The 23123-nt window shown below is 49.2% G+C and overlaps 1 protein-coding gene across 1 annotated transcript in view; it reads left to right on the top strand.

Annotated features, from left to right (window-relative positions):
- Window positions 1-23123, top strand: part of LOC140387138 (unconventional myosin-Ic-like) — a 101870-nt gene that overhangs the window by 47842 nt on the left and 30905 nt on the right. Inside the window, exons 14-25 of the mRNA XM_072470149.1 lie at window positions 1648-1742; window positions 1820-1866; window positions 2257-2337; window positions 3253-3358; window positions 3572-3689; window positions 5958-6071; window positions 12236-12312; window positions 12584-12652; window positions 15927-16011; window positions 18094-18253; window positions 21044-21127; window positions 22394-22487. Coding sequence (XP_072326250.1) covers window positions 1648-1742; window positions 1820-1866; window positions 2257-2337; window positions 3253-3358; window positions 3572-3689; window positions 5958-6071; window positions 12236-12312; window positions 12584-12652; window positions 15927-16011; window positions 18094-18253; window positions 21044-21127; window positions 22394-22487 — 1130 coding nt within the window. The remainder of the gene's footprint in view (window positions 1-1647; window positions 1743-1819; window positions 1867-2256; window positions 2338-3252; window positions 3359-3571; window positions 3690-5957; window positions 6072-12235; window positions 12313-12583; window positions 12653-15926; window positions 16012-18093; window positions 18254-21043; window positions 21128-22393; window positions 22488-23123) is intronic.

Here is a 23123-nt window from a genome sequence, read left to right on the forward strand (position 1 = left end):
CTGCTCCCTATGACATGTGTCACTACAGAAGCTTGCTGACCCTTCTTGTCCAATTTCACTGACAGTTCCTTCACCCCTGCCTCCAGCGCTGATCTCGAATAACATCAGGATTGATGTGAGGCTTAATTTGTTGTTATGGCTGGGATGGGAGGAGTGCACTGTCTGTCTCTAGTTCCACTACTCCACAGCTCACCACATGTATTTAAATGATTTTCCAGCAAACTATACAACCAAATCTGTGCTTTCCCTATGAATCTGAGAGTGACCCTGAAGGTCCAGCTTTCTTCAATAAACTACAAAGCTATTAGTCTATTATTAAACCAGATTTGGCAAGTAGAAAGACAAAGCTTATTAACATACAGTATGAAACATGAAAGTAATAATAATTACTCTTTCTAACTACCCTAACCCACATTCTCTCTCACACACACACATTTAAAAGAAAAGTCAAGTAGAGGAATTCTGCCAGAACGTTATAACCCCCGAACAGGCGCCGGAATGTGGCGACTAGGGGCTTTTCACAGTAACTTCATTGAAGCCTACTCGTGACAATAAGCGATTTTCATTTTCATTTCATTCATAAGTCAGTGGTTCACAGGAAAAGAATAAATATTGGAGACCTTGAAAGGGAGCTCGCATTATCGGATTAATCTGGCAGCACTTGTCTGTGAAACAATCGATGACTCTTGCACTACCTTCCAGGTGGACACGAGGAAAGGTTGGCAGTTTTCAGAAAGCAGAGAGACCTCACAGCAACGTGCATTCACGTTTTGCTTTGCACTGGGCCAGGAGCTGTTATCATCTTTGCCCCAAGCAGTTGAATCTTTTTGTTTTCTCTCCAAACCAAAAAAAACAGCCTACCAGCTTTTAAACATTGTCCTTATCAACAGCCCTCGGGATAAAGAGGCTTCTATCTAGCCTCTTTGAAACTGCTTCATTACATTTTCTTGTAAAATTCTGCCTTTTCCAGGGACGGGAACAAACCGAGCCCTTGCATTTACCCTTTACGAAAGTGTCTTTTGAAAATCACCAATTCTTCCAGAATATTCTTAGTTCTTGAAGATGAAACATTTTCCGTGATTAAAGTGTTCATTACGTTGCCCAAAGACACAGGTACATGAGGAAATAGAAAGGAGCAGGTCTGAAAGGGTTTCCTTGTCAAGGGCTTGAGAAAGTGAATGATCCACAATACTTACAGAGAATGCAACATGGATAAATATCACCTTGTCAATCAGGAGTGGTGGGAGGTATGGGTAAACTGGCAAACCAATCCTCTGATAAGCCAATCATAATGCCTGAAAAAGCAGACACCTGCAAATTACATTAACCTGTAAAGAAAATAAACTTCCTTTCTGTCCACATCTCTCTCTCTCTCGTGTTCTCTGTCTCTTATTTCTCTTGCCCTCTATCTCTACCTCTCTTTCTCCTTCATCTTTCGGTCTGCCTGTATCGCTCCCCATTGCTCTGTCTCTACCTGTCTCTCTCCCCGACCCTTGCTCTTTCTCCCTCTTTCTCTCTCTCTCTCTCTCTCTCTGCCTCTCTCTCATTCTGTCTCTGTCCAGAACCCTTTCTTTCCTTCATTCTCTCCTCTCTTTCTCTCTATCTCTCTCTCTCCTTGTAGCTAATGACTGTTTGCCTTGTTGTTAGACACAAGTTGGCGGATCAGAAAACCCGTAAGACTCTGGCAAGAGAGGAGTTCCGGCTCTTGCATTACGCTGGAGAGGTGAATTACAATGTGACAGGTAAACACGTCGACATGCACGCTCCACATTCCTTACACCTTATGCCGTATCCATTTAAAGTGAAATTTCTTTTGCAGGATTCCTGGATAAGAACAATGATCTGCTCTTCAGGAATCTAAAAGAGGTGAGTTTGAAAAACAAAAAACAAATCAAAGCTGGAATTGAAATGTTTCTGTTCAATTCAATTGGGAAATGAGAAAATGTTGAGTAACCCAAGTTCACACAAGCGTCTTTTTGTGATGAGCCTGCAGGGGAACATGTGCTCTAGTGATCTAAAGTATCATGAAGTAAATATGAGGTTGGGGTCAGATTAAAACTCCGTTATATCAACGTTAAAATACATATTTCTGTTTGCTCTTGCTGTGTTCACTAGATTCTGTCACTAGTAACTGAAAGGTGTCCTAGAGGCCAGCACTAATGATCATCACTGGGTGATGTATTACAGACACTGTGAGTGACTGGCCTGTCTCTGTCCAGGACCATTCCCATTGGCTTATTTTGTTGTCCTTTCCAGGCAATATTCGAGTCTGGGAACGGGATCCTGAACCAGTGCTTCGAGCGAGGAGAACTGGACGACAAGAAGAGACCAGAGACGGTAAGGAGCTAAAGAACAGAGGAGAATGTCCCTCACCCCCCACCTCACCACCAAACCAACACCATTCACTCCCTTACTATCCACACTGTTGATGTTCAGCTCTCGGGGGTTTCCCCTCTGTGCTTCTGAAAGCTGCTGTTGTGCAGTCTCCAACTTTTCACAGTAACTTCATTGCAGTGTTAACCTACCTAAGATTGTCCTGCTCATTCTCGACAGCCAGTTCCTAAGTTCCTGCCCCCTTGTGCCAGTGAAAATATTTATGATTCCTTCTGCCCCTCACTCTGGAAGTCCGTTGTCTCCACATGGGGCAAGGCTGGGTAAGTGTGTGGCCAGTTATATGGGGGGGGGGGGAGGGATCTCCTGCCCAGACAATAAACTCTTCCCATGACTGACCATGGCAGGGTTGGGCTGGACATGTCTGCTTTCTGGCTATGAGATGGCTGGAGAAAGAATGAGGCTGGCGATTGAGAATGGCAACGACGTAACCTGTTCCTACTCCCATACAATCCTTCTGCATCTATTATATATGAATCAATGAAATAAGACCAAATAAGTCTGATGTCTGTCAAGTTCACCTCATATAACAATATTAGAGTTATTGACCAATCACAGTGATCAATCTCTGTCAATGAGTCTACATGAACCCAGACACATGGAGAGATTTGAGAACCCGAGGTAAAAACGGCCTTGTTTTTCCCACGCCGTGTCCCCAATTATTCAAATACTGGATCCTAAATGCCATGAATCATTCCTGTGTCAATGTTTAAAAAGCTACTTCTTTGCCTCCAATGCTCAACCATTTTCCAGGATCCGAGATGAAGAGCTGACCCTCCACCAGGAAATGTCCACAGTTCCCATCGTGTCTGCATTTACTTGGTTGGCTGATTTGCTTGTTCTTGCTCTCTCTCGATACAGGCAGCGACTCAGTTTAAGAACAGCTTGGTTAAACTCATGGAGATCCTAATGTCGAAAGAGCCATCATATGTCCGCTGCATAAAACCTAATGATGCAAAGCAATCAGGTACTCTCCCCTCTCCCTTTCCCCTTCCCTCCATCTCACCCACCCACCCCTCCGTCCCCACCTCCCCAATCAACGCCACCCTTATACCATCAGTCACATCTCAACAATGCAATATAAAGTAAGAGATAATGAAAATAGACGCGGCACATTTGTGGGTTTGCTGTGCACTTATTCCATTCCCTTGTGATGAGATTTGAGTACTTCTCTGTTCAGGAAGGTTTGATGAAGTTCTGATCAGGCACCAGGTGAAATACCTGGGTCTAATGGAGAATCTGCGCGTTCGGAGAGCGGGATTTGCATACCGGAGGAAATACGAAATCTTCCTGCAGAGGTAGGTATGGGCAATGGGCAGAATGTGGGAATCACTTCCTTCATAAGAAAAGCAGGATTTAGCAACAAAAACATTTTGACCTTAAAGTAGAGGCAAATATTGATTATTGTTGCAGTGTGGAATAAACTTTACTCTGTATCTAACCCCGTGCTGTACCTGTCCTGGGAGTGTTTGATGGGGACAGTGTAGAGGGAGCTTTACTCTGTATCTAACCCCGTGCTGTACCTGTCCTGGGAGTGTTTGATGGGGACAGTGGAGAGGGAGCTTTACTCTGTATCTAACTCCTTGCTGTACCTGTCCTGGGAGTGTTTGATGGAGACAGTGTAGAGGGAGCTTTACTTTGTATTTAACCCCGTGCTGTACCTGTCCTGGGAGTGTTTGATGGGGACAGTGTAGAGGGAGCTTTACTTGGTATCTAACCCCGTGCTGTACCTGTCCTGGGAGTGTTTGATGGGGACAGTGTAGAGGGAGCTTTACTCTGTATCTAACCCCGTGCTGTACCTGTCCTGGGAGTGTTTGATGGGGACAGTGTAGAGGGAGCTTTACTCTGTCTCTAACCCCGTGCTGTGCCTGTCCTGGGAGTGTTTGATGGGGACAGTGTAGAGGGAGCTTTACTCTGTATCTAACCCCGTGCTGTACCAGTCCTGGGAGTGTTTGATGGGGACAGTGTAGAGGCAGCTTTACTCTGTATCTAACCCCGTGCTGCACCTGTCCTGGGAGTGTTTGATGGGGACAGTGTGGAGGGAGCTTTACTCTGTCTCTAACCCCGTGCTGTGCCTGTCCTGGGAGTGTTTGATGGGGACAGTGTAGAGGGAGCTTTACTCTGTATCTAACCCCGTGCTGTACCAGTCCTGGGAGTGTTTGATGGAGACAGTGTAGAGGGAGCTTTACTTTGTATCTAACCCCGTGCTGTACCTGTCCTGGGAGTGTTTGATGGGGACAGTGTAGAGGCAGCTTTACTCTGTATCTAACCCCGTGCTGCACCTGTCCTGGGAGTGTTTGATGGGGACAGTGTAGAGGGAGCTTTACTCTGTATCTAACCCCGTGCTGTGCCTGTCCTGGGAGTGTTTGATGGGGACAGTGTAGAGGGAGCTTTACTCTGTATCTTACCCCGTGCTGTACCTGTCCTGGGAGTGTTTGATGGGGACAGTGTTGATGGAGCTTTACTCTGTATCTAAACCCGTGCTGTACCTGTCCTGGGAGTGTTTGATGGGGACAGTGTAGAGGGAGCTTTCCTCTGTATCTTACCCCGTGCTGTACCTGTCCTGGGAGTGTTTGATGGGGACAGTGTTGAGGGAGCTTTACTCTGTATCTAAACCCGTGCTGTACCTGTCCTGGGAGTGTTTGATGGGGACAGTGTAGAGGGAGCTTTCCTCTATCTAAACCCGTGCTGTACCTGTCCTGTGAGTGTTTGATGGGGACAGTGTAGAGGGAGCTTTACTCTGTATCTAACTCCGTGCTGTACCTGTCCTGGGAGTGTTTGATGGGGACAGTGTAGAGGGAGTTTTACTCTGTATCTAACCCCGTGCTGTACCTGTCCTGGGAGTGTTTAATGGGGACAGTGTAGAGGGAGCTTTACTCAGTATCTAACCCGTGCTGTACTTGTCCTGGGAGTGTTTGATGGGGACAGTGTAGAGGGAGCTTTACTCTGTACCTAACCCCGTGCTGTACCTGTCCTGGGAGTGTTTGATGGGGACAGTGTAGAGGGAGCTTTGCTCTGTATCTAACCCCGTGCTGTTCCTGTCCTGGGAGTGTTTGATGGGGACAGTGTAAAGGGAGTTTTATTTTGTTTCAAACAGTTCCAACTCCGACTATATGAATCATCAAATCCCCACAGGTTAGAAGGTGGCCATTCAACCTTGTCATATCTGCGCTGACCCTCCGAAGGAGCACCCCAACCGCTCGACCCCTGTAACCACTCCTAACCTTTGGACACAAAGTTTTTTCAGTGTGGTCAATCTGTCTAACCTGCCCATCCTTGGACTGTGGGAGGAAGCTGGAGACCCGGAGGAAACCCACGCAGACACAGGGAGAACGTGCAGACTCCACCCAGACACACTAGGCGGGAATTGAACCCGGGTCCCTGGCGCTGTGAGGTGTCGGTGCTAATCACTGTGCCGCCAGGTCACGCTATCGTTAATATGATCATTTACAGTAGAAGTGATGCAGATTAATAATGTTCAATGGAGTTGGCCTGGTTTTGAAGATGAGGTTCTGAAAAGGTTTATTCTTCCCAGGAACACTTTGAACACTTTTTTGTTTCCCCAGGTACAAATCACTCTGTCCCGAAACATGGCCGAATTGGAAAGGTCGACCTTCTGAAGGGGTGGCAACGTTGGTGCGACATCTTGGATACAAGCCAGAAGATCATAAACTGGGCAGGTACATTACATTTCTCATTACCTGGGCAGGTACATTACACCGCTCAGTACCTGGGCAGGTACATTATACACCTCAGTCCTGGGCAGGTACATTACACCGCTCAGTCCTGGGCAGGTACATTACACCGCTCAGTTCTGGGCAGGTACATTACATTTCTCATTACCTGGGCAAGTACATTACACCTCTCAGTACCTGGGCAGGTACATTACACCTCTCAGTCCTGGGCAGGTACATTACACCTCTCAGTCCTGGGCAGGAACATTACACCTCTCAGTCCTGGGCAGGTACATTACACCTCTCAGTACCTGGGCAGGTACATTACACCTCTCAGTCCTGGGCAGGTACATTACACCTCTCAGTCCTGGGCAGGTACATTACACCGCTCAGTCCTGGGCAGGTACATTACACCTCACAGTACCTGGGCAGGTACATTACACCTCACAGTACCTGGGCAGGTACATTACACCTCTCAGTCCTGGGCAAGTACATTACACCTCTCAGTCCTGGGCAGGTATATTACACCTCTCAGTCCTGGGCAAGTACATTACACCTCTCAGTACCTGGGCAGGTACATTACACCTCTCAGTCCTGGGCAGGCACATTACATTTCTCAGTCCTGGGCAGGTACATTACACCTCTCAGTCCTGGGCAAGTACATTACACCTCTCAGTAGCTGGGCAGGTACATTACACCTCTCAGTCCTGGGCAGGTACATTACATTTCTCAGTCCTGGGCAGGTACATTACACCTCTCAGTCCTGGGCAGGTACATTACAGCTCTCAGTCCTGGGCAGGTACATTACAGCTCTCAGTCCTGGGCAGGTACATTACAGCTCTCAGTCCTGGGCAGGTACATTACAGCTCTCAGTCCTGGGCAGGTACATTACACCTCTCAGTCCTGGGCAGGTACATTACACCGCTCCGTACCTGGGCAAGTACATTACACCTCACAGTCCTGGGCAGGTACATTACACCGCTCTGTACCTGGGCAAGTACATTACACCTCACAGTCCTGGGCAGGTACATTACACCGCTCAGTCCTGGGCAGGTACATTACACCTCTCAGTCCTGGGCAGGTACATTACACCTCTCAGTACCTGGGCAGGTACATTACACCGCTCCGTACCTGGGCAAGTACATTACACCTCACAGTCCTGGGCAGGTACATTACACCGCTCAGTCCTGGGCAGGTACATTACACCGCTCAGTCCTGGGCAGGTACATTACACCGCTCAGTCCTGGGCAGGTACATTACACCGCTCAGTCCTGGGCAGGTACATTACACCGCTCAGTCTTGGGCAGGTACATTACACCTCTCAGTCCTGGGCAGGTACATTACACCTCACAGTCCTGGGCAGGTACATTACACCTCTCAGTCCTGGGCAGGTACATTACATTTCTCAGTCCTGGGCAAGTACATTACACCTCTCAGTACCTGGGCAGGTACATTACACCTCTCAGTACCTGGGCAGGTACATTACACCTCTCAGTCCTGGGCAGGTACATTACACCGCTCAGTCCTGGGCAGGTACATTACACCTCTCAGTCCTGGGCAGGTACATTACACCTCACAGTCCTGGGCAGGTACATTACATTTCTCAGTACCTGGGCAGGTACATTACACCTCTCATTACCTGGGCAAGTACATTACACCTCACAGTCCTGGGCAGGTACATTACATTTCTCAGTACCTGGGCAAGTACATTACACCTCACAGTCCTGGGCAGGTACATTACATTTCTCATTACCTGGGCAAGTACATTACACCTCACAGTCCTGGGCAGGTACATTACACCGCTCAGTCCTGGGCAGGTACATTACACCGCTCAGTCCTGGGCAGGTACATTACACCGCTCAGTCCTGGGCAGGTACATTACACCTCTCAGTCCTGGGCAGGTACATTACACCTCTCAGTCCTGGGCAGGTACATTACATTTCTCATTACCTGGGCAGGTACATTACACCTCTCAGTACCTGGGCAGGTACATTACACCACTCAGTCCTGGGCAGGTACATTACACCTCTCAGTCCTGGGCAAGTACATTACACCTCTCAGTCCTGGGCAGGTACATTACATTTCTCATTACCTGGGCAGGTACATTACACCTCTCAGTACCTGGGCAGGTACATTACACCGCTCAGTCCTGGGCAGGTACATTACACCTCTCAGTACCTGGGCAGGTACATTACACCTCTCAGTACCTGGGCAGGTACATTACACCTCTCAGTACCTGGGCAGGTACATTACACCGCTCAGTCCTGGGCAGGTACATTACACCGCTCAGTCCTGGGCAGGTACATTACACCGCTCAGTCCTGGGCAGGTACATTACACCTCTCAGTCCTGGGCAGGTACATTACACCTCACAGTCCTGGGCAGGTACATTACATTTCTCAGTACCTGGGTAGGTACATTACACCTCTCATTACCTGGGCAAGTACATTACACCTCACAGTCCTGGGCAGGTACATTACATTTCTCAGTACCTGGGCAAGTACATTACACCTCACAGTCCTGGGCAGGTACATTACATTTCTCATTACCTGGGCAAGTACATTACACCGCTCAGTCCTGGGCAGGTACATTACACCGCTCAGTCCTGGGCAGGTACATTACACCTCTCAGTCCTGGGCAGGTACATTACACCTCTCATTACCTGGGCAAGTACATTACACCTCACAGTCCTGGGCAGGTACATTACACCGCTCAGTCCTGGGCAGGTACATTACACCGCTCAGTCCTGGGCAGGTACATTACACCGCTCAGTCCTGGGCAGGTACATTACACCGCTCAGTCCTGGGCAGGTACATTACACCGCTCAGTCCTGGGCAGGTACATTACACCGCTCAGTCCTGGGCAGGTACATTACACCTCTCAGTCCTGGGCAGGTACATTACACCTCTCAGTCCTGGGCAGGTACATTACACCTCTCAGTCCTGGGCAGGTACATTACACCTCTCAGTCCTGGGCAGGTACATTACACCGCTCAGTCCTGGGCAGGTACATTACACCTCTCAGTCCTGGGCAAGTACATTACACCTCTCAGTCCTGGGCAGGTACATTACACCTCTCAGTACCTGGGCAGGTACATTACACCTCTCAGTCCTGGGCAGGTACATTACACCTCTCAGTCCTGGGCAGGAACATTACATTTCTCAGTCCTGGGCAGGTACATTACACCTCTCAGTCCTGGGCAGGTACATTACATTTCTCAGTCCTGGGCAGGTACATTTCACCTCTCAGTCCTGGGCAGGTACATTACATTTCTCAGTCCTGGGCAGGTACATTACACCTCTCAGTCCTGGGCAGGTACATTACAGCTCTCAGTCCTGGGCAGGTACATTACACCTCTCAGTCCTGGGCAGGTACATTACACCTCTCAGTCCTGGGCAGGTACATTACATTTCTCAGTCCTGGGCAGGTACATTACACCGCTCAGTCCTGGGCAGGTACATTACACCTCTCAGTCCTGGGCAGGTACATTTCATTTCTCAGTCCTGGGCAGGTACATTACACCTCTCAGTCCTGGGCAGGTACATTACACCTCTCAGTCCTGGGCAGGTGCATTACACCTCTCAGTCCTGGGCAGGTACATTACATTTCTCAGTCCTGGGCAGGTACATTACATTTCTCAGTCCTGGGCAGGTACATTACATTTCTCAGTCCTGGGCAGGTACATTACACCTCTCAGTCCTGGGCAGGTACATTACATTTCTCAGTCCTGGGCAGGTACATTACACCTCTCAGTCCTGGGCAGGTACATTACATTTCTCAGTACCTGGGCAGGTACATTACATTTCTCAGTCCTGGGCAGGTACATTACATTTCTCAGTCCTGGGCAGGTACATTACACCTCTCAGTCCTGGGCAGGTACATTACACCTCTCAGTCCTGGGCAGGTACATTACACCTCTCAGTCCTGGGCAGGTACATTACATTTCTCAGTCCTGGGCAGGTACATTACACCTCTCAGTCCTGGGCAGGTACATTACATTTCTCAGTCCTGGGCAAGTACATTACACCTCTCAGTCCTGGGCAGGTACATTACATTTCTCAGTCCTGGGCAGGAACATTACATTTCTCAGTCCTGGGCAGGAACATTACACCTCTCAGTACCTGGGCAGGTACATTACACCTCACAGTCCTGGGCAGGTACATTACACCTCTCAGTCCTGGGCAGGTACATTACATTTCTCAGTCCTGGGCAGGTACATTACACCTCTCAGTCCTGGGCTGGTACATTACACCTCACAGTCCTGGGCAGGAACATTACACCTCTCAGTACCTGGGCAGGTACATTACACCTCACAGTCCTGGGCAGGTACATTACACCTCTCAGTCCTGGGCAGGTACATTACACCTCTCAGTCCTGGGCAGGTACATTACACCGCTCAGTCCTGGGCAGGTACATTACACCTCTCAGTCCTGGGCAGGTACATTACATTTCTCAGTCCTGGGCAGGTACATTACACCTCTCAGTCCTGGGCAGGTACATTACACCTCTCAGTCCTGGGCAGGTACATTACACCTCTCAGTCCTGGGCAGGTACATTACACCTCTCAGTCCTGGGCAGGTACATTACACCTCACAGTCCTGGGCAGGTACATTACACCTCTCAGTACCTGGGCAGGTACATTACACCGCTCAGTCCTGGGCAGGTACATTACACCTCACAGTCCTGGGCAGGTGCATTACATCTCTCAGTCCTGGGCAGGTACATTACACCTCTCAGTCCTGGGCAGGTACATTACATTTCTCAGTCCTGGGCAGGTACATTACACCTCTCAGTCCTGGGCAGGTACATTACATTTCTCAGTCCTGGGCAGGTACATTACACCTCTCAGTCCTGGGCAGGTACATTACACCTCTCAGTCCTGGGCAGCACGGTAGCCTTGTGGATAGCACAATTGCTTCACAGCTCCAGGGTCCCAGGTTCGATTCCGGCTTGGGTCACTGTCTGTGCGGAGTCTGCACATCCTCCCCGTGTGTGCGTGGGTTTCCTCCGGGTGCTCCGGTTTCCTCCCACAGTCCAAAGATGTGCAGGTTAGGCGGATTGGCCATGATAAATTGCCCTTAGTGTCCAAAATTGCCCTTAGTGTTGGGTGGGGTTACTGGGTTATGGGGGTAGGGTGGAGGTGTTGACTTTGGGTAGGATGCTCTTTCCAAGAGCTGGTGCAGACTCGATGGGCCGAATGGCCTCCTTCTGCACTGTAAATTCTATGACAATCTATAAACTGTGTCCCAGTAAGAGTCAGCACCTTCAGGAACTGTGTCCCAGTGAGAGCCAGCACTTTCAGGAACTGTGTCCCAGTGAGAGTCAGCACCTTCAGGAACTGTCTCCCAGTGAGAGCCAGCACCTTCAGGAACTGTCCCCCAGTGAGAGTCAGCACCTTCGGGAACTGTCTCCCAGTGAGAGTCAGCACCTTCAGGAACTGTGTCCCAGTGAGAGTCAGCACCTTCAGGAACTGTGTCCCAGTGAGAGTCAGCACCTTCAGGAACTGTCTCCCAGTGAGAGCCAGCACCTTCAGGAACTGTCCCCCAGTGAGAGTCAGCACCTTCAGGAACTGTCCCCCAGTGAGGGTCAGCACCTTCAGGAACTGTCCCCCAGTGAGAGTCAGCACCTTCAGGAACTGTCCCCCAGTGAGGGTCAGCACCTTCAGGAACTGTGTCCCAGTGAGAGTCAGCACCTTCAGGAACTGTCCCCCAGTGAGAGTCAGCACCTTCAAGAACTGTGTCCCAGTGAGAGTCAGCACCTTCAGAAACTGTCCCCCCAGTGAGAGTCAGCACCTTCAGGAACTGTGTCCCAGTGAGAGTCAGCACCTTCAGGAACTGTGTCCCAGTGAGAGTCAGCACCTTCAGGAACTGTGTCCCAGTGAGAGCAAGAGAGGTAATTTGGCAGAGAAAGATGATTGAGTTCTTTGTGAGGGGCGTGAGCAGGGACGGGGACTTTGCTAAATTGTGGTTGTTCTCCGACACGTACAGGAAGACACTGGAGTGTGACGGCATCTGTCACTGAGGCAAACATGGCTGGAATTGCTGTCCAAAGGTGACCTCTGGTCCCAAGCCAATCCCTCGTGTGTTGCCTCTTGACAGCTTGTGCTACTGGCTGTGATTTCTCCTCCCTGCAAAGAGCTTTTTCATTTATTTCCTTTCATTTGCTTTTAAGGACGAAGATTTTTATCCGTTTTCCGAAGACTCTATTTGCCACCGAAGATGCTTTTGAGTTGCAGAAACACACAATTGGTAAGTGCCGAGGATAATCGAGATAGACTGGTGCCAGGTTTCGGCCAGACTTGAACAGGAGGCTGAATATTTTATGCGCTCAGCTCTGTATTGTGGATACTGTTCCAACATTTCTTGGAGTTACTGAATCAGCTGAACATCTAGCTGGGACTTGGAAATGATTCAATCCCTCAGAATTGTGTTCACCTGAAGTGAAGCTGCTGGTGGAGAGTGGATTGGAAGTTGATCTGAGGGTTTCTGATCCATTTATTGAATTCCTTTCTATCCACAGTCACTAGGATCCAGGCAGAATGGCGAGGATTCCGGCAGCGACAGAGGTACCAGAAGCAGCGGTCGTCAGGTAGACACTTAACTTCTGTTTATTAATTGAACTTAGAAATCAAGATGAGCAATTTATCATCATGGACCAGATAAGCTACCTGATTATGTTCTGCAAAGAGGTTTTAAATTATATCTGCTTTGTCTGCTCTTTCATCATTGTTTGGAAGAAGGACTGTGCCGATTGCAGTATTTTAGATGACTGGATTCTGACTATTTGGCTGGTGGAGAGAGTGCAAAGATGTGTTACCAGGGAGATGGAAGGCATGAGGGGAATGCCTTAGGAGGAGCGTTTAATCATTCTTGGATTACAATCTTGAGAGAAGCAAAAATAGTTTTTTGATGGAGTTGAAGTTTATAAATTAACACAGGCCTCACTCCCTCGAAGCCTGAAAAGTTCAAAGCTCGCAATTGCAGGATATTACGTGGTCATCAGTAAAAACACTTGTTTTCATGTCTTGATTTTCGTTATAAAAAAACCTTCACATAGAATCGTTGATACTGGGAAAGCGTTGCCTGATTTTGTTGTGAATGACGTAACTGTAGTGACTTGTAGAAGACTTGTTCGAAACCCTCTCTCAGAGCGAGTGAGTAGGTAAACTCTCTCTCAGTGCGAGTGAGTACTTAAACTCTCTCAGTGCGAGTGAGTAGGTAAACTCTCTCTCAGAGCGAGTGAGTACGTAAACCCTCTCTCAGTGCGAGTGAGTAGGTAAACTCTCTCTCAGAGCGAGTGAGTAGGTAAACTCTCTCTCAGAGCGAGTGAGTACGTAAACTCTCAGAGCGAGTGAGTACGTAAACTCTCAGAGCGAGTGAGTACTTAAACTCTCTCTCAGTGCGAGTGAGTACGTAAACCCTCTCTCAGAGCGAGTGAGTAGGTAAACTCTCTCAGTGCGAGTGAGTACGTAAACCCTCTCTCAGAGCGAGTGAGTAGGTAAACTCTCTCTCAGAGCGAGTGAGTACGTAAACTCTCAGAGCGAGTGAGTACGTAAACTCTCAGAGCGAGTGAGTACTTAAACTCTCTCTCAGTGCGAGTGAGTACGTAAACCCTCTCTCAGAGCGAGAGAGTAGGTAAACTCTCTCTCAGAGCGAGTGAGTAGGTAAACTCTCTCTCAGAGCGAGTGAGTACGTAAACTCTCAGAGCGAGTGAGTACGTAAACACTCTCTCAGTGCGAGTGAGTACGTAAACTCTCTCTCAGTGCGAGTGAGTACGTAAACCCTCTCTCAGAGCGAGTGAGTAGGTAAACTCTCTCTCAGAGCGAGTGAGTACGTAAACTCTCAGAGCGAGTGAGTACGTAAACACTCTCTCAGTGCGAGTGAGTACTTAAACTCTCTCTCAGTGCGAGTGAGTACTTAAACCCTCTCTCAGAGCGAGAGAGTAGGTAAACTCTCTCTCAGAGCGAGTGAGTAGGTAAACTCTCTCTCAGAGCGAGTGAGTAGGTAAACTCTCTCTCAGAGCGAGTGAGTAGGTAAACTCTCTCTCAGAGCAAGTGAGTACGTAAACTCTCAGAGCGAGTGAGTACGTAAACTCTCTCTCAGAGCGAGTGACTAGGTAAACCCTCAGTGCGAGTGAGTACTTAAACTCTCTCTCAGAGCGAGTGAGTACTTAAACTCTCTCTCAGTGCGAGTGAGTACTTAAACTCTCTCTCAGTGCGAGTGAGTACTTAAACACTCTCTCAGTGCGAGTGAGTACTTAAACTCTCTCTCAGTGCGAGTGAGTACTTAAACTCTCTCTCAGAGCGAGAGAGTAGGTAAACTCTCTCTCAGAGCGAGTGACTAGGTAAACCCTCTCTCAGAGCGAGTGTGTAGGTAAACTCTCTCTCAGAGCGAGTATGTACGTAAACTCTCTCTCAGAGCGAGTGAGTACGTAAACCCTCTCTCAGAGCGAGTGAGTAGGTAAACTCTCTCTCAGAGCGAGTGAGTACTTAAACTCTCTCTCAGTGCGAGTGAGTACTTAAACTCTCTCTCAGAGCGAGAGAGTAGGTAAACTCTCTCTCAGAGCGAGTGACTAGGTAAACCCTCTTTCAGAGCGAGTGAGTACATAAACTCTCAGAGCGAGTGAGTAGGTAAACTCTCTCTCAGAGCGAGTGAGTAGGTAAACCCTCTCAGAGCGAGTATGTACGTAAACCCTCTCTCTCGTGGGTGAGTGTGTATAAACCTGTGATAAATGCAGGAAATTGGTGTACAGATGTATATATTTTATATCTGTTGCAGTGAGGGTTTTAAAAGCCTGGGCTACGGTATATATTTGTTGAAGTAATATTATTAAAGAACCTAGGTTAAGACTGTGTGAGTGCTAAAGAAGTAATTAAGAAGTTGTAAAAGATGAGGTCATGATTGATTCTAACCATTTATTTGTTTACATATAGAGGGCTAATGGAATATTGTTATGATTGCTGGAGATTCCCTATAGAGCGGATAATTTAAAAAAAAAAAATTCCAATTAAGGGACAATTTAGCGATGCACCTACCCTGCGCATCTTGGGGTTTGTGGGTGTGAGACCCACGCAGATACGGGGAGAATGTGCAAACTCTACACGGACAGTGATCCAGTGCCGGGATTAAATCCGGGTTCTTGCCGCCATGAGGCAGCAGAGCTATCCATGAGGGGTTGTATTTAATCCTGGCGAAGGAAGTCATGTGACATGTTAGTGGGATCGAGCTGATGCAATCAGTGAGAGGAGCCAGATCTGTCTGTATTTTTCAGTTTACTGTAGGATTTGAGACCAGGATTTTCAGATGAACAGTAGTTTTGCCAAATGCTGCTGGGCTGGGCTGAATGTACTGAATCTACTCCTGAAAATCTCTCTCTGTCCAAAGGTCTGCACAGCTGAGCAAGTAATCTGTTTGTTAATTTTAGTTATAAGTGGCATTTGAATTGTATTGCATTGCTTAATTGGAGTGAATAGCAGATATGGATAGTAAGATTTTAAGTTCTTCCTTGTGTTTAGGAACTATTTAAACACCCAGACCCTCACAGTTTACAAATTGAAGAAAACTGTTTGGGACCTGGTGCGGGATCCTAACAAATGTTGGGATCTGTTCGGGATCCTAACAAAACCCTCCGAGAGAATGTATAAACCCCCAGATGGTGTAAATAAAAACAGGAATGAGATTGTGTACAAAGAAAAAACAGAGGAAGTGTGAAAAATGCATGAATGAATGGGATTAATAAAATTTGTGTACGTAATTACTAAACGCAAATATTTTGCTGCCTGCTCTCACTGTGAAGCGGAGCAATGCTGTGAGGCTCTCTGATTTACCGCTGATTCAGAGTTTTGATCTTTGTGTCTCTGAAGCAATCACAATACAGTCATGGTGGAGAGGTGGGGTCGGCCGCAGAATAGCCACTCGCCGGAAACATGCTGCGCACACCATTCGCAGGTAAGTAATCTATCTCTCTGGGCAGTGAGATGGGAAACAGCTCAAATGTGAATCAGCTCCCAGTTTCAGATGCTACCTGATTGGTGCCCAACTCTGTGCATATGTTGCTGGGGCTGGAACACAAAGAATTTCCCACAACAGACCCAGAATGCACACTTAGAAATGAGAGCCAACAATTTAAGATCGTGACTAATAAATCCCAGAGGGAATTCTGGAGAAACGTCTTTCCGGAGAGGCAGAGACTAAGGAACGCACTCCCACAGGGAATGGCTGAGGGTGGATATTATAGACATGTTTAAGGGGAAGCTGATTAAACACAAGGGATAGAAGGATATGGGGATAGGCTGAGATGGAGACGGGTGGGGGAGGCTCATGTGCAGCATAAACGGCAGCCTCCCAGAGCAGTTGGGCTGAATGAGTTGTTTCTATTCGAAAACCACCGACTCCTCAGAGTCTGTGTCAGAGTCACTGTCACTAATCCCACTTCTGTGTGTGATTGGTCCATTTGGCTTTGCTAGTCTGGTTTAAGGGTGTGTGATTGGTCCATTTGGCTTTGCTAGTCTGGTTTAAGGGTGTGTGATTGGTCCATTTGGCTTTGCTATCTGGTTTAAGGGTGTGTGATTGGTCCATTTGGCTTTGCTAGTCTGGTTTAAGGGTGTGTGATTGGTCCATTTGGCTTTGCTAGTCTGGTTTAAGGGTGTGTGATTGGTCCAATTGGCTTTGCTATCTGGTTTAAGGGTGTGTGATTGGTCCAATTGGCTTTGCTATCTGCTTTAAGGGTGTGTGATTGGTCCAATTGGCTTTGCTATCTGGTTTAAGGGTGTGTGATTGGTCCATTTGGCTTTGCTATCTGCTTTAAGGGTGTGTGATTGGTCCAATTGGCTTTGCTATCTGGTTTAAGGGTGTGTGATTGGTCCATTTGGCTTTGCTATCTGGTTTAAGGGTGTGTTTATTTGGTGATTGGCTCTGACCTGACTTTCGACTGTTTTCATTATGAGGAAATGTCAGAAAATCCCAGGAGACTGAGAGCAGCATCAGATTGTAGAAATGCCCAGCAGAGAGGGGGTGCCATCACTGACATGAATAGAGTGCAGAGTCTCTGTGGGTGGCGTGGTGGCACAGTGGTTAGCACGGCTGCCTCACAGCACATGGGACCCAGGTTTGATTCCCGGCTCAAAGAGTGCCTGTCCATCCACTCTATCCATGCCCCTCATAATCTTGTAGACCTCTATCAGGTCACCCTTCAACCTCCGTCTTTCTAATGAAAACCGAGTCAGATGCCTCCCCGCATAGCTAACACCCTCCATACCAGGCAACATCCTGGTAAACCTCTGCACCCTCTCCAAAGCCTCCACATCCTTCTGGTAGTGTGGCGTCCATAATTGTGCACAATTATCATAGAATTTACAGAGCAGAAGGAGGCCATTCAGCCCATCGAGTCTGCACCGGCTCTTGGAAAGAGCACCCTACCCAAGGTCAACACCTCCACCCTATCCCCATAACCCAGTAACCCCACCCAACACTAAGGGCAATTTTGGACACTAAGGACAATTTATCATGGCCAATCCACCTAACCTGCACATCTTTGGACTGTGGGAGGAAACCGGAGCACCCGGAGGAAACCCACGCACACACGGGGAGAACGTGCAGACTCCGCACAGACAGTGACCCAAGCCAGAATCGAACCTGGGACCCTGGAGCTGTGAAGCAATTGTGCTATCCACAAGGCTACTGTGCTGCCCCTAATATTCCAAGACTTCACACAGACAGTGACCCAAGCTGGAAATCGAACCCGGGTCCCTGGCGCTGTGAGGCAGCAGTGATAACTACTGTGATACTACCTTGTGGTCAGATTTATTGATGCTTCGAAGAGCCTATTTGTGCATTTGACTCCACAGTTAAGTGTGATAGAGAGACTAGGGGAGGATCATTCAGAATCTAGAACAGGTCACAGTAATCTTCAAACTGTCAGTGCTGAATATCCTGCTTCTAATGGCCCTGTTTCCAGCATCTCCCTCTCTTGCCTATCGCAATATCTTTGTTAATTTAATGATGGTGTGTGTCTCTTTGTTTCTTCGTCAGATTTATCAAGGGGTTCATTTACCGACACAGACCTCGCTGTCCAGAGAACGAGTACTTCCTGGATTATGTCAGATTCTCTTTCCTGATGAAGCTAAAACGCAATCTTCCAAAGACTGTTCTGGATAAATCCTGGCCTGTAGCCCCCCCAGCACTCTCTGAGGTACGGCAGCTGGTCCTGAGTAAGAAGAATTCATGTGTTTCAATTCTATTGGCCGGGATTCACCGACCCAGCGCCGGGTTGGAGAATTTCCCCCGCCCCAACGCCGGCTCCCCATTCTCTGGCGCCGTTTTTCGGTCGCCTGGGGGATCGCTGCCACGCTGGTCGGGGGCCGCTGACAGCCCCCCCCCCTCCGGCGATTCTCCGGGCCCCGAGTGGCCGACAGGTTTGGCTGAGTCCCACCGGCGTGGATTACTCACCTCCCACATGGCAGGACCTGGAAGGTGAGTATGCGGGGGCTGTCCAGGAGTGGGGGGCGGGGTGGGGGGGGGGATATGATCTAGGGGGGGGGGGGGGCTCAGGGTGGCCTGGCCCGTGATCGGGGCCTACCGATTGGCGGCTAGGCTGGTTCCGTGGGGGCCTACTTTACTTCGCGCCGTGCCCCTGTAGGGCTCCGCCATATTGCCCGGGGGCCGGCGCGAAGAAGGGAATCCTCGCGCATGCGCGGAAATACACCGGCCGGTCCGCGCATGCGCGAACCCGTGCGGGCCGTTCCACGCCGGCCGGAGCTGCAGGGACCACTTGGGCACCAACCTAGCCCCCTAGAAAGGGGAGAATTCCTCACTTTCGGGGGCCGTTGACGCCGGACTGGTTGGCGCCGGTTTGCAAGCCAGCGTGGGGACACAGCCCCATTATTGCAGAATCCCGCACATGATGTCCATTATTGGACCACAACCTGCACAAGACCAGGAGAACCAAAGAGAAAATGCTGGAAAATCTCAGCAGGTCTGGCAGCATCTGTAGGGAGAGAAAAGAGTGAACGTTTCGAGTCCAATGACTCATTGTCAAAGCTAACAGACAGAGAAAGTGGGAAATATTTATACTGTGGAGTGAGAATGAGAATATAAATATTCTCAGTATAAATATTTCCCACTTTGTCTGTTAGCTTTGACAATGAGTCACTGGACTCGAAACGTTCGCTCGTTTCTCTCCCTACAGATGCTGCCAGACCTGCTGAGATTTTCCAGCGTTTTCTCTTTCGTTCTCCTGGTCGTGTGCAGGTTGTGGTCCAATAATAGGGCACAGTTATGGCACAGTTAGGGCACCGTTAGCCTGTTAGCACAGTTAGGACACAGTTAACACAGTTAGGGCACGGTTAGCCTGTTAGCACAGTTATGGCACAGTTAGGGCACAGTTAGGGCACTGTTAGCCTGTTAGCACAGTTAGGGCACAGTTAGCCTGTTAGCACAGTTAGGGCACAGTTAACACAGGGCACAGTTAGGGCACAATTAGCACAGTTAGGGCACAGTCGCACAGTTAGGGCACAGTTAGAGCACAGTTAACACAGTTAGGGCACAGTTAGCCTGTTAGCACCGTTAGGGCACAGTTAACACAGGGCACAGTTAGAGCACAGTTAGGGCACAATTAGCACAGTTAGGGCACAGTTAGGGCACAGTTAGCCTATTAGCACAGTTAGGGCACAATTAACACAGTTAGGGCACAGTTAGAGCACAGTTAGGGCACAGTTAGCACAGTTAGCCTGTTAGCACCATTAGGGCACAGTTAGAGCACAGTTAGGGCACAGTTAGGGCACAGTTAGAGCACAGTTAGGGCACAATTAGCACAGTTAGGGCACAGTTAGGGCACAGTTAGGGCACAGTTAGAGCACAGTTAGAGCACAGTTAGGGCACAGTTAGAGCACAGTTAGGGCACAGTTAGCACAGTTAGCCTGTTAGCACCGTTAGGGCACAGTTAACACAGTTAGGGCACAGAGCACAGTTAGGGCACAATTAGCACAGTTAGGGCACAGTTAGAGCACAGTTAACACAGTTAGGGCACAGTTAGAGCATAGTTAGGGCACAGTTAGCGCAGTTAGGGCACAGTTAGCCTGTTAGCAAAGTTAGGGCACAGTGAGGGCACAATTAGGGCACAGTTAGGGCAACAGTGAGCATAGGGCACAGTTAGCACAGTTAGGGCACAGTTAGGGCACAGTGAGGGCACAGTTAGCACAGGGCACAGTGAGGGCACAGTTAGCACAGTTAGGGCACAGTTAAGGCACAGTTAGGGCACAGTTAGCACAGTTAGGACACAGTTAGCACAGCTAGGGCACAGTGAGGGCACAGTTAGCACAGGGCACAGTTAGAGCACAGTTAGAGCACAGTTAGCACAGTTAAGGCACAGTTAAGGCACAGTTAGGGCACAGTTAGGGCACAGTTAGCACAGTTAGGGCACAGTTAGGGCACTGTTAGCACAGTTAGGGCACAGTTAGCACAGTTAGAGCACAGTTTGGGCACAGTTAGGGCACAGTTAGCCTGCATCTTTCCATCCACACACCTTGGTGCCACTCTCCTTAATACCTTTTGGGAAACAGAAAATTACCAATTTTAATTTAGAAATTTCCAATTGACCGGCAGTTGTTCTGGCAACAGTTAGATTTATTGCATTTTATTTTAAGCCTCCCCAACCCACAGGACCCTGACGATCTGTGCTAATTTCCCCAGTGGAGAGAGTCTGACTCTCGAACCGGGAGCCTGCATCCTGCCACTTCATTGGGTGATATGTTGGGTTCTGGTCGGAAGGGGGTCAGGATGGGCGGCAGAACACATCTGGGGAGTCTGATGGGAAACTTACTAAACTGTCACCTGTAGTAAGAAGGATTTCATAAACATTAACCGTACAACAGTAACCAGACTTTGAAAGTGTCTATGAAGCATTTTGAGATGTCCAGATGTGATTGGTGTACGGCGCTATAAAAATGTGTAAGCCTCCTTGTTTTCCTGTGATGTATTCCAGACTTCAGAGCTGCTCCGAGATCTGAATATGCGGAATATGGTGCAGATTTACTGCAAGAGGATCACTCCAGAGTGGAAACAGCAGGTAGAGAATGATTCTGTGATTCTGTGTGAGTGCAGTGAATGTTCTTCCAGACTTGTACCGTACAAACTTAGACTTATTAAACGTGAAGCTGCCTCTGTCTTCTGGGATGTTCTTGGGATGTGGGTGTTGGAGCTGATTGGCCTTCCCAGGTCCCGGTGTGAACATCTGGGCAGCCAGTTATAAATGCAGCATTTTGGTGTGGGACTGGAGTCACATAAACATTCAGTCCAGGTAAGTACAGCAAAAGCACGTCGATGAGCCGATGATGTTTTTGCAACAAACTGACAGCTTCATTTTATTGATTTCACTTTTATTGGTGCCCAGCTTTTATTTTCAATGTTTCTCCAACAGAACTGAGCCTGTTCACCAGAAATAGGAGGCGGCGGGCAGTACGGTAGCGCAGTGGGTTAGCCCTGCTGCCTCACGGCGCCGAGGTCCCAGGTTCGATCCCGGCCCCGGGTCACTGTCCGTGTGGAGTTTGCACATTCTCCCCGTGTCTGCGTGGGTCTCACCCCCACAACCCAAAGATGTGCAAGTTAGGTGGATTGGCCACGAGAAATTGCCCCTCAATTGGAAAAAATGAATTGGGTACACTAAATTTATTGTTTAAACATTTTTTAAAGATGTAGGAGGCGGCCGTTCGACCCCCCCAGCCTGTTCTGGTGAGATTTTACATTTGGATTATTAATCCAGTGACATAACCACCACAAACAATCATATTCCAAAAACTGTACACAGTCCAGGGTAGGAGAATATTTAACATGAAAATATCCAAGGCTTCTTATCTCTAACATTAACTATTGGTCAATGGTAAAGTAGCAGTGGTAAAACAGCGAGCAAATAGAAGCCTTGGAACAGGCTGAGGCCTGTCTGCCCCTCCGGCCTGTTTTCCATTTCAGTTAAGTATGGTTGTTCCCTACATTTACACACCTTGTTTTCCTTACTGAACAAAAATCTATCTCAACTTTGAAAATTCCAATTGATCCCCAGTACCCATAGTTTTTTGAGAGGGAGAATATTCCAGATTCTTCCCCCTTTTGTGTGACAAAGTGTTTCCTGACGTCACTCTGAACAGACTGCCTGAAGCTTTCGGAGGTTTTGCACCCTGGTTCTGGACTCACACCAGAGGACGTCGCTGCATTCTGTCCACCCGACTGAATCCTTTATTCCTCCAGTTATGTTTTTAAGAAACCGATTTTGATTCGCTTTCTTCAGTTATTTTGGATCTTGTAACTGCGCGATCTCTCTCTCTCTCTCCATCACCAGCTGGAGCAGAAAGTTGTGGCAAGTGAACTGTTCAAGGATAAAAAAGACAACTATCCGCAAAGTGTTCCCAAATTGTTCGTCAACTCCAGGATCGGTACGTCACCACATCACTGAGTGTGCACATTGCTCAGAGCACATCGTATCGAACTGGGAGTGAGCTGGGGGGGGTGGCAGTGGTTGGGAGGGCGAGGGTGTGGGCGGCGAGGGAGCGGGTGGCGACGGTGCTGGCGGGTGGGGGGGGGGCGAGGGTGCAGGCGGGTGGGTGGGGGGGCGAGGGTGCAGGCGGGTGGGTGGGGGGGGCGAGGGTGCAGGCGGGTGGGTGGGGGGGGCGAGGGTGCAGGCGGGTGGGTGGGGGGGCGAGGGTGCAGGCGGGTGAGTGGGGGGGGCGAGGGTGCAGGCGGGTGGGTGGGGGCGAGGGTGCAGGCGGGTGGGTGGGGGGGGCGAGGGTGCAGGCGGGTGGGTGGGGGGGGCGAGGGTGCAGGCGGGTGGGTGGGGGGGCGAGGGTGCAGGTGGGTGGGGGGGTGAGGGAGCTGGTGGGTGGGAGGAGCGAGGGATCTGGTGGGTGGGTGGGGGGGGCGAGGGTGCAGGTGGGTGGGGGGGCGAGTGTGCCGGTGGGTGGGGGGGGGGCGAGGGAGCCGGTGGGTGGGGCAGCGCGAAGATGAGGTGCTTGGGACCGGGCGTTGCAGGGGGGTGGTGGCTGTGTGGTGTGGGGGACTGGGCAGTGTGGGGG

The sequence above is a fragment of the Scyliorhinus torazame genome, chromosome 12 (assembly GCF_047496885.1).
Source record: "Scyliorhinus torazame isolate Kashiwa2021f chromosome 12, sScyTor2.1, whole genome shotgun sequence".
NCBI classification, from domain to species: domain Eukaryota; kingdom Metazoa; phylum Chordata; class Chondrichthyes; order Carcharhiniformes; family Scyliorhinidae; genus Scyliorhinus; species Scyliorhinus torazame.